The 12,540-nt window shown below is 34.9% G+C and overlaps 1 protein-coding gene across 2 annotated transcripts in view; it reads left to right on the top strand.

The window, feature by feature from the left end:
• LOC123542996 (uncharacterized) overlaps positions 1-12,540 on the top strand; it is an 82,145-nt gene that overhangs the window by 33,801 nt on the left and 35,804 nt on the right. For both annotated transcript variants that reach the window (XM_045329054.2, XM_045329055.2), the window contains exons 7-8: positions 3,484-4,820; positions 10,683-10,743. In XM_045329054.2, the coding sequence (XP_045184989.2) occupies positions 3,484-4,820; positions 10,683-10,743 (1,398 nt within the window). The remainder of the gene's footprint in view (positions 1-3,483; positions 4,821-10,682; positions 10,744-12,540) is intronic.

The raw sequence follows: 12,540 nt of genomic DNA on the forward strand, positions 1-12,540 counted from the left end.
GTTAGCTTTCTAAAAAATTGTAAATATGTAATGCAACTTGTATATGTAAACGCTCGAGCCCCACTCCAAAATAAAGGTTAAATTTGTTAAATTTGTTTTCTTTTAACTCGAGATCATACTAGTTTTAAGATGGATACATGTACATGTAATCTGCTACCAAAAAAGGTACATGAAGTGTAGATATATAGGGGGAAAAAGGAACATGACTTTGTTTGTACATAATTATGTAGGGGGAGTGGGGAGGGGAATGTACACGACTTGAATTGCAGGCATATAAGGAAAAAAAGGTACATGACTTAAATTGAAGGTATATGGGAAAAAAAGTATTTGTGCAATTTTGCATTTTTTTAAAAACATTATTGGATGTAGAAACATATAATATTAAATAAGTTTTCATAAATGTTCATAAATTAAATGTGAAATTAATTTTCAGATGAGTTAATTGTTTTTCCCCAGGCTGTTTTATGTCACTAAAATGTAATAAGTTAGAAAAGCCTATTAATTCTTCTGTTACTACATGTTTACATGCTGTGATATATAGGTGATGTTGTTAGCATATTCTCAAGGATTTTTTGTCATATATAACTTAACAACAGTTTTGAGATGACACTTTTGTTTTTGTATAGTTATTTGTGTAACAGAAGTAAATGGAATATATTTCTTTTGCAAGTATTTTTAGTTGAAGGGGCAAGTAATTATTAGTATTTTATGAATTTTTTTGTGGATTTTTTTTCTGGGACTTTGATGGAAGATGTATTGTTCTTATCTAACGGTTCAAACATTTGCAAAAAATTTGTAGAGGTTTTTATATGCCCATTTGAAAAACGGGACATATTATGGGAATGCCCCTGGCGGGCGGGCAGGTGAGCGGCGTCCACAGACTTTGTCCGGAGCATATCTTCTTCATGCATGGAGGGATTTTGATGAAACTTGGCACAGTTGTTCACCATCATGAGACGGAGTGTCATGTGCAAGAACCAGGTCCCTAGGTCTAAGGTCAAGGTCACACTTAAGAGGTCAAAGGTCAAATTCAAGAATGACTTTGTCCGGAGCATATCTTCTTCGTGCATGGAGGGATTTTGATGTAACTTGGCACAATTGTTCACCATCATGAGACGGAGTGTCATGCGCAAGAACCAGGTCCCTAGATCTAAGGTCAGGGTCACACTTAGAGGTCAAAGGATACAAGAATGAAAACTTTGTCCAGAGTATTTCTTCTTCTTGCATGGAGTTATTTTGATATAACTTGGCACAATTGTTCACCACCACGAGACGGATGTCTTGTGCAAGAACCAGGTCCCTAGGTCTAAGGTCAAGGTCACACTTAGAGGCCAAAGGTCAGATACAAGAATGATTTTGATGTAACCTGGCACAATTGTACACCATCATGAGATGAAGTGTCATGCGCAGGTCCCTTCTTTAGAATTACTTCCCTTTGTTGTTACTATGAATAGCTTATATTGTAACTTTTTCATCACTAGTGGTAGGGAAAAATTGAGACCACTTTTCTGTAGTGCAACATGCATGTTACATCCAATTTTGAGGTGTATTTTGACCTATCTCTACCTGGTAAGGATTTTTGTGTGGACTTACAATTTTTTTGGTGGGGAGGGGGGGGGGCAGGGTAGGGATTTTTAAAAAAAAAAAATTTTATTTATAAAGATTAACTTCCCTTAGTTGTTACTATAAATAACTTATATTGTAACTTTTTATACGCCCGTTTGAAAAACGGGACGTATTATGGGAACGCCCCTGGCGGGCGGGCGAGCGGCGTCCACAGACTTTGTCCGGAGCATATCTTCTACATGCATGGAGGGATTTTGATGAAACTTGGCACAGTTGTTCACCATCATGAGACGGAGTGTCATGCGCAAGAACCAGGTCCCTAGGTCTAAGGTCAAGGTCACACTTAGAGGTCAAAGGACACAAGAAAGAAAACTTTGTCCGGAGCATATCTTCTTCATGCATAGAGGGATTTTGATATAACTTGGCACAAATGTTCACCACCACGAGGCGGAGTGTCATGCGCAAGAACCAGGTCCCTAGGTTTAAGGTCAAGGTCACACTTAGAGTTCAAAGGATACATGAATGAAAACCTTGTCCGGAGCATTTCTTCTTCATGCATAGAGGGATTTTAATATAACTTGGCACAAATGTTCACCACCACGAGACGGAGTGTCATGCGCAAGAACAAGGTCCCTAGGTCTAAGGTCAGGGTCACACTTAGAGGCCAAAGGTCAGATACAAGAATGACTTTGTCCGAAGCATTTCTTCTTCATGCATGGAGGGATTTTGATGTAACTTGGCACAATTATACACCATCATGAGACGAAGTGTCATGCGCAGTTCCCTTTTTAGAATTACTTCCCTTTGTTGTTACTATAAATAGCTTATATTGTAACATTTTCATTACAAGTCGTAGGGAAAAATCGAGACCACTTTTCTGTAGTACAACATGCCTGCATGCTACATCGAATTACAATTTTTTTTTGGATTTTTTTTTTTTTTTAAGATTACCTCCCCTTAGTTGTTACTATAAATAACTTATATTGTAACTTTTTTATAATTGACCGTAGGGAAAAAACAAGACCACTTTTCTGTGGTACAACATAGATGTTACTTTCAAATTTTAGGTGTATTTTAAGGTATCTCTACCTGGTAAGGAGTTTTTTTGTGGACTTACAATGATTACTAAACAACCACAAAATTAAAATTCCATTTGCAAATACAGGTGCTAGAGTAAAGAAATTTGCTGTGACGGGCGTATATTGTGACATTCTGGCACTCTTGTTTATAATTGACCGTAGGGAAAAACCAAGACCACTTTTTGTGGTACAACATAGATGTTACTTTCAAATTTTAGGTGTATTTTAAGGTATCTCTACCTGGTAAGGAGTTTTTTTGTGGACTTACAATGATTACTAAACAACCACAAAATTAAAATTCCATTTGCAAATACAGGTGCTAGAGTAAAGAAATTTGCTGTGACGGGCGTATATTGTGACATTCTGGCACTCTTGTTTATAATTGACCGTAGGGAAAAACCAAGACCACTTTTTGTGGTACAACATAGATGTTACTTTCAAATTTTAGGTGTATTTTTAGGTATCTCTACCTGGTAAGGAGTTTTTTTGTGGACTTAGAAAAACAAAAGAATTACAATAATTACTAAACAACCACAAAATTAAAATTCCATTTGCAATAACAGGTGCAAGTGTAAAGAAATTAGCTGTGATGGACGTATATTGTGACATTCTGGCACTCTTGTTTTTTGCGCACAAGAATATGCTACGTATGTGCTGCCTATATTTTTATCATTAGATCCTTCGGAAGCATAGAATGCAACCAAGCAGAATAATAGCAGACTCGGTTTGATTGGCTCTGTTCATGAGAGGTAATGGAAAGTGCAACACCCCTCACGCCCCGTAGCACCGGCTTAAGCGGAATTCTGTACAGGTTTTTAAAATATGTTTGTATTTGCAGATTTTCCGGAACATATAGCCAATGCAACATTAGAAGAATCACCAAATACATTATTTAACAATGGACAAGTGGCATATAAGGACCATCACACACCAGGTAGCAGACGGACGCGTCATTCATCAAACCGGAGCACTTCAGACGCTGAAATTGATAACAGTGTGTTTCACAGACAGAATACTGTTTCAAATGGGACTAATCCTGCCACTGACTTTATTCATGGAATCGGTGTTGCCATGGTTATTCCAGACCATGGAACTGGTCAAGTGACTAATTTTGCTAGTTCATCTAGTGCTTATTCTGTGTTTCCTGGTGCATTTTCAAATATGAGAACAGGGTTTCAAGGTCAAGGTCAAAGTGATAGTTTGAACGCTATGCATGGTACGGTAAGTTTGGTGCCTTATTTGAATGACAGCAATGTGAATGCTTCTTTTAGACCTTCATATGCAAGTATTGCTCAAAGCCAGCCTAGTCAGAATCATAAACAAAATTTGGTTGCCATGGCAACCAACAAAAGTGATCGGACCAACTGTGATAATAGTGTTACTATAAATAGAACTAAGTCTGCTAAAAAGAATTCAAAAAGCAATAATAGGTCAGCTTCCAGGTTAGGTAATGTGAATGTAAACGTTGCGGAAATAATGCAAGATTTAGAACGAGCTGATAGTAAACGTGCAGACTCGGCATTGAAACTGGAAAATGCATATCAGAAACCTGGTGAAATTGAAATGGGACCGGGCAAGTTCCTCTATAGTTCTGCAGTGAAGGAGCAGCCAAAGGCTGAGAGTCAAAAATCAAATGTATTACCTATAAGTCAGATATCACAAAAGAACTCAAAACTAACAGAAAGTAAAGGCCAGTCACAATATTCTCAAGGACATTTTCAGGGGAGTGAGAAAAAGGTAGGGCAAACTCAGATAAAAAGTCAACAAAGTGGTCCTGCAAAGTCTCAGTTTAAAGGACATTCACAAACCAGTGTCGGTGGTCAAGCCTCTGGACATGGTCAGTTACAGGTCAAAGGTCAGAATGTTCAAAGTGATAGCAATAAGTCTGACCTTGACCTTGATAAGAAAGGGCAATCACAAAGTGATAATAACGTTAATCAGGGTGAGGGTGAAGTAAAGAAAAAAAAGCGTCGCAGGCGACGGCGGAAAAAGAAAACAGGGGAAGTAACTGCAGAAAACGATGATGATAACGCTGGTGCTAGTGAGGAGATAACTCTTCATTTTGAGGATGAGGAGGAGTTTCCGGACTTGTCCGGTGTTGCAAGCGGCTATGCAGAAAAATCTAGTCTATTCAATGCATCTACAGTGTCATACAGTGATATTTTAACAAGTAATGTAAGTATCAATACTTTAAGATACTAAAAAGGTTAAAAAAATGCTAATGAAACTGGTGGAATATTTATACATGGCAAAAAAATATTTGCAAGGGACAGTTTTGCTTGGTTTAATAGTCAGTAGAATTAAATTGAAAGAAACAAAAGTTCCCATTAACTGTAAATTTTAACATTTGAAATCTGCAAGTTCATGTTTCCAAGAAAGGGATTTTTTTGACAGAAAAAATAGAATTTTATGTAAAGCAATGTAAGAAGATTTAACAGTTTATCTTTAAACTATTTTTAGCTCGACTATTCAAAGAATAGTCTAGCTATTCTACTCACCCTGGCGTCGGCATCGGCGTCACACCTTGGTTAAGTTTTTGCATGCAAGTACATACAGCTATCATTTAAAGGCATATAGCTTTGAAACTTGTTTTTTCTTTTTCTAGATAAATTACCAACCTCACTGGGTCAAGTTCCATAACTCTGACATGTATTTTGAGCAAATTATGCCCCCTTTTGGACTTAGAAAATTCTGGTTAAAGTTTTACAAGCAAGTTACTATCTCCAAAACTAATGCAGATATTGAATTGGAACTCCACATGTGTCTTCGGGTTATAAAACTAGTTGATAGCACCAAGTCCCATGACTCTGACCTTCATTTTGGCCAAATTATGCCCCCCTTTTGGACTTAGAAAATTCTGGTTAAAGTTTTGCGTGCAAGTACATACAGCTATTACTAAAAGGCGTATAGATTTGAAACTTACTTTTTCATTTTCTAGATAAATTACCAACCTCACTCGGTCAAGTCCCATAACTCTATCATGTATTTTTGGCAAATTATTCCCCCTTTTGGACTTAAAAAATTCTGGTTAAAGATTTACATGCAAGTTACTATCTCCAAAACTAATGCAGATATTGAATTGAATCTTCACATGTGCCTTCAGGGTTATAAAACTAGTTGATAGCACCAAGTCTCATGACTCTGACCTTCATTTTGGCCAAATTATGCCCCCTTTTGGACTTAGAAAATTCTGGTTAAAGTTTTGCGTGCAAGTACATACAGCTATTACTAAAAGGCGTATAGATTTGAAACTTATTTTTTCATTTTCCAGATAAATTACCAACCTCACTCGGTCAAGTCCCATAACTCTGACATGTATTTTTGGCAAATTATTCCCCCTTTTGGACTTAAAAAATTCTGGTTAAAGTTTTACATGCAAGTTACTATCTCCAAAACTAATGCAGATATTGAATTGAATCTTCACATGTGCCTTCAGGGTTATAAAACTAGTTGATAGCATCAAATCCCATAACTCTGATATGCATTTTGGTTAAATTATGTCCCTTTTTGAACATAAAACTCTTTTGATATTTAACATTTTGGATAATATTTTCCTGCTTCTGGGACAATATTTCAAATAGTCGAGCTTGGCTGTCTTATGGACAGCTCTTGTTATAAACAGTGTTCTTAAGTGCAAGTTTGAATGATCCATATATATTATGTTATAATTTATATAATTACAATTCAGACGCTTAAAATTTGCCGGATGGCGGAAATTGTGTCAGTGCGTCCTTAAAACCATAAAAAAATGAAACATACGAATTTAAACTCACTTATAAGCATATGATACAAATTTTACAACCTGAGGCATTTAAACAAATAAATATTAACACTAAAATCAATGTTTTCTCAACTTTTCAATCCCACTAGGCACATTATTTCCTAAGATAAAATCATAAATTAAAAAAAAAGAATCCCAAGAATGCAAAAACCTACTTTTTGACCTAATTTTGAATGATGTCTGAATAAATGGAATTGCCTTTGATATATTTGAAGAAAATCCCGGGGAAAAAAACTTGTTTTGGAAAAGATGCATGTGTGTGAGTGTGCTCAGGTTTAGTGTCTCTTTCATTGAACCATTTTTCAGTCATATAAACAATGGTGTATATGATTTACGGTGTATACTTGTCAGTGAGCACAGGGCCCACTCTGCTATTAGTCATTGTAGCCAAACTGGCTAATGAAATGCCACTTTGGCTACAAATCTGATGGTCCATTTTGCAATTTTAAATATATTTTTGTATGATTTTAACAGCTTTTTCTTTATTCGGCTACAGCCAATTATTGGCCTGGGCGGGCCCTGGCACAATGCCTAACTTTTTAGTGCAGCCTCACTGAAATATCCTGCCATAGACAGGTGACATGTCTACCCTACCCAATCACATTATACACTGACATCAGGCTGAACAGTCCTAGAACTATCTTCTTAATGCATAATAAGGTTTTTCCGTGATTTCTCTTTAAATTATATTAAAGACAATTCTATTGATTTTATACATTATTGTAAAGAGCTTCCCCAAGTGTGGTCACAGGTGATAAGAAGTTTTAAAATGTTATAATAAAATATCTTAATTAGTTTTAAATTGATTTAAAAAAAAAAAAAAAAGTGATATTGACCCGGTATTTTCCATATTTCAGCCATTTTGGATGTGTGAGAAGTTTCAGAATTTAAATGTTAACATTAATTGTTGAAGACTTGACAGTGTTATGAAATTTTTAAATGTCTTAGCATTAAGGCTTTATTTCTGAGCCCAAAATTGGTAAAATTTTAAGTTTTCTTGGAAAATGCATTTTAAGCCAAAAAATTAATACCTTAATAATGAAAAATTGGAAAAAGGTTCTATTACTACCCGAGACCTTTAGTCTAAGAATGACTTACAACTCCATCTCCATTTAACTTCAAGAATGAATTCATATTCCTTTTGTTCAATTCATCAATTACATGTATACATTAGAGGTAGAACCAGGAGTGTTTAGGTTAGTTCTATTTTTAGTTGTCATAGATTACATACTATTGGTATTGGTTCCAAGTGAAAATGTTCTGTTATGGCAGGAAATGGCTTCTTTCATATTTGAATAAATAATTTATAACTTTCAAAGCGATTTAAGTCAGGTATGTATGCCTATCAGCTTTTTTTTTACAACAGAACATTGATTACGGAAGTTCACCGATATATACATTGTGGTTTACTGATTAAAAATGAATGGCAAGTTGCATATTTTTGTTGTCTAAGGTCAAAAGTGAAAATATGCTACTGATTTAAATAGTTGACATGTTCAGTATTCCAGTAAAACTTTTTAATGTGAATATTTTTATTTCGCCAATGTGAAGTTTTGTAGCTTGAAGGAAAACACTCTTCTGGTTGGGAACCATTTTCCGAACACATTTTAATATTTCAGCTCCATTATTTCCTGAAAAAAATATTTGACAAAAATGAAGCCCACACTGCACAAATTTCAGCTCCTGTCGCATCCAATGTTGTAATCAGCATCGCGTTGTAACGTAAAATATGGGTTCCATGGGGCCTTAAATGAGGTCACTAAAAGAAGTTATTTTGCCCGTCAGGTAAACCAGTTTCCTGACAAAGATTTTGACGGTGTTTTGCAATCAATTTGATATCAAAATAAATAATTAAACTATTTCTACACATTTCTTTATCATTCATCTCTTCAAAATTGCGCTTGAAACATATCCCGACTTTCAATAGCAGCTACGAAAGCAAACTGAGGTTGACTATAAAGCTCGAATTTCGTCTAACACGAATTCTTGATAATTCCAATAAATATAGAATTAAATTAATGAAAAAATCGGCAGCCCTGCATCTTACGTAACTTTTACCGTGAAATTTAAAATAGAACATGTTATCAGCAGACAATCATTATGTAGTTTAATTATTTCTTCCCCACTTGATACCTCGGCTAGTGTGAACTATTGCGCATGCGCAATGCTATTTTCATGCCCCGTTAAGACAGAAAGTTGTTTTGTAAACGCAGGTGAGTTATCATCAAAACCCAAACATTATACAGCCTTATAATATAGTGGTTTGTTGTAGACATGAAGAACAAACATCTTAATGATCTAGATGAAACAATTACATGAATAACAACGAAATTAAGCGGATATTACATGTGTCCTGAAACTGGACCTGTGTGGAAAATAGGTACCAACCAATACAGTGTTTTTGCCACTTAAAAATAATCAAAGAGACTAACCCACACATTTAGGCAAAAAATTATTTCTCTCAAAAATATCCATAAAAAGTGAGTACTCTGAAAGTGACTAGTGGTACAAACTTACTGACATAATATTTTTGCCAGATATTATTGTAAAAACCAAAAATATCGTGCTTGAGGTAGTGAACCAATCCAATGCTTTTGAAATAATGCAGAAAATTTACATTCTTCTTGTATTTTTACCAATACATGTGTATCTAAATTTAATTTTCACCCACTTTTATCATTTTTAAGTGTTATATATACATGTAATGTTGAATGCCAAACTAAGTGGAAATAAAAATGTTGAAAAATTTCACCATAACTCAGTGGGCAAATAGCTTTAAATTGAGAATGTAAATAAATATAGCTCTGTAATGATGACACTTAAAATAATGATAATTTGTCATTTAAACCCAGGTTAACACTGGTTTAGGGCTTTTCTTTAAGCCGAAACATCTGTTAAATGTTCAAGGGGACAACATTAATGGATTTCAAATTTTAATGATTATTAAATGGGGTTTTATTTGTTTGTTGAGACTAAATTTTATGCATACATGTATGTATAAATATATAAAATAAAGAAAGCTGCGAAAGCTAGTCTACTGTAAATATTAATGTCATTGAGTTTATAGAGACCCGGGGTTGCTGACATAGAAGGATATAAATTGTCAAAAGAAATTAGAACTTACATATGTATCAGTTGTGCTGTCGAAAAAAAATGACAACCCAGCAAGTCATTTATTTATAAAAATGCTGTTACCCACCTTGCCTTATAAAGACACATTAACCTTGACCCTGCTAAATTTTCAAAATGGACTGGTCTGTCATTCAATTTCTTATTCAAAGGGGTTTTCACTGAAAATTTACTGACGGAATAACGAACAGTGCAGATCAAGATCAGCCTGCGCTGGTTGCAAAGGCAAAATCACTTGCCGCCAGCAGGCTAAAGGTTAGGGGCATTACACATGCAAAAGGGAGGTATTTTATGTATGCCCTTTTAAAAAAGGTGATAATAATTAGTGAAAAGAACCTGTAAGTTTAACCTTCTAACAAAGAAGTATAAAATACACAGAATGGCAACTGGCTGTAATCTCGCGTGAGCTCGTGTCAGAGCGTGATTCGGCGTTATCTTACTAAAAACAAACATCGGCGAGCATGGAGTTACAATTTGTACCTTTAAAACTACATTTAAAATACATGTTAGCTTTTAAAACAAAATTAGTTTAATTTGGAATGGTCTTAAGACACGAAGTACACGTTTTTTTGCCATCGAAAGAAGCGTGGTCATACGGTGATAATTATTTTACCGATGAATAATTGCTTTCGCATACAAAATGGCGCGTGGAGAAAGCGCCACTTCCGGTAAACGAGATCTCGTTTTTTTGTCACGGGAGGTTGGCGAGATTTGCTCTATATGCCTTTCAAGTTGCCAATCTATTTATTTTTATAGCTCTTTGATTCTAATAATTGAAATTTAACAGTTATAACACAACTTAGAAATGGGTTTTAAAAAATCTGTTAAAATTAACAGAGAAGGGAGTTGTTAATACAAGGATATATACAGAAAGTTAAACCCTAGGAAGGATGTTGAAGTTGAAGTTTGTTCGCCCTGACTTGACTAGGCCGGAAAAATTTGGGGATTTTTCCAGGACCTGACGATGGTGTCAGGCGAATTCATAAAGTGAAGGGTGGGGTTCGAATTATCGGAGTTCATGAGAACAAAGCTCAGCTGTAATTGTTCTGACAAAAAACTGACATTTTATATATGATTGAAATAACCTGTTTTATGTGTTTTTACATGATTATTATAATGTATTTCAGAATATTGTGCAATCTACAAAGTCTTCTTCTCAAGATGAGCAATGTTCTCCTGATACCACAGGTAATTTACTGTAAATTCAATTTCGGGAATCCAGATTGCCTGGTTTTGTCCAGAAAATGGCTGTTTCATGGGGAGAGGAATTCATGGATTTTACATTTTGATTAAGATGTAACTTAAATTTTGGAAATTTTACTTATTTAATGGGAATTAATTCACAAAATCCTTGAAATATTGTCCACTGCATATATTACTGAATTCACAGTATTTAAATTGAAAGAATTATTATTATGTGCTTATAGACTCAGTAGAGAAAGTGCAGATCTAAGGGTCTTGAGTTCAATCCCCTGTTGTTGCGGGGACGTTAGATCGATCCCTGGGCTGGATGTATGTTTCACTGTGACAATTTGATAAAAGACAGAGTTTCTGAAATTGTTTTCCCCCACCTCTGATTCTTGTGGGGAAATTATCAGATACCTGCAGAGAAGAGATTAGTACTGGTACAGAAATTAGGTTAACTGGCTGCCATTACATAACTGAAATTCTGTTGAAATATAGTACTAAACTCTAAACAAACAAATATAGATAATGATAACCGATTACTGATTTTTCTGTGTTGTGTAAGACAGAGTTTTGACCTTGTGTTGTGAGATAAAATTCTAAAGTTATGTTTTTCAGATAGAATTATTTATACCTTGTATTGGGAGACAGAATTATTGCCTTGTATTGGGAGACAGAATTATTACCTTGTATTGGGAGACAGAATTATTACCTTGTATTGGGAAATACCTTGTATTGGGAGACAGAATTATTACCTTGTATTGGGAAATACCTTGTATTGGGAGACAGAATTATTACCTTGTATTGGGAAATACCTTATATTGGAAGACAGAATTATTACCTTGTATGGGAAGACAGAATTATTACCTTGTATTGGGAAACAGAATTATTACCTTGTATTGGGAGACAGAATTATTACCTTGTATTGGGAGACAGAATTATTACCTTGTATTGGGAAATACCTTGTATTGGGAGACAGAATTATTACCTTGTATTGGGAAATACCTTGTATTGGGAGACAGAATTATTACCTTGTATTGGGAAATACCTTATATTGGAAGACAGAATTATTACCTTGTATGGGAAGACAGAATTATTACCTTGTATTGGGAAACAGAATTATTAACCTTGTATTGGGAGACAGAATTATTACCTTGTATTGGAGACAGAATTATTACCTTGTATTGGGAAATACCTTGTATTGGAGACAGAATTATTACCTTGTATTGGGAGACAGAAATTATTACCTTGTATTGGAAATACCTTATATTGGAAGACAGAATTATTACCTTGTATGGGAAGACAGAATTATTACCTTGTATTGGGAAACAGAATTATTACCTTGTATTGGGAGACAGAATTATTACCTTGTATTGGGAAATACCTTGTATTGGGAGACAGAATTATTACCTTGTATTGGGAAATACCTTGTATTGGGAGACAGAATTATTACCTTGTATTGGGAAATACCTTATATTGGAAGACAGAATTATTACCTTGTATTGGAAGACAGAATTATTACCTTGTATTGGGAAACAGAATTATTACCTTGTATTGGGAGACAGAATTCTGACCTTGATTTTTACTAAGTAGTTATTTTAAAAATATGAGTGATCGGTTACCATGGTAACAGTCAAGTTGTGAAACAGTTCTTTAGTAATTAAGCTAATGGTATCGTGAAAACATTTTTAAAGAGGAATGTGCTGTTCTTCTGACTGGTCTTGTGTCTTGTTCAACCTAAACTTTGACACTTGTATAGACGATAAAATAACTAATTCTAAGCATAAGGCTAAAGTTCCT

This window comes from Mercenaria mercenaria, chromosome 19, assembly GCF_021730395.1.
Source record: "Mercenaria mercenaria strain notata chromosome 19, MADL_Memer_1, whole genome shotgun sequence".
In the NCBI taxonomy this organism is placed as follows: domain Eukaryota; kingdom Metazoa; phylum Mollusca; class Bivalvia; order Venerida; family Veneridae; genus Mercenaria; species Mercenaria mercenaria.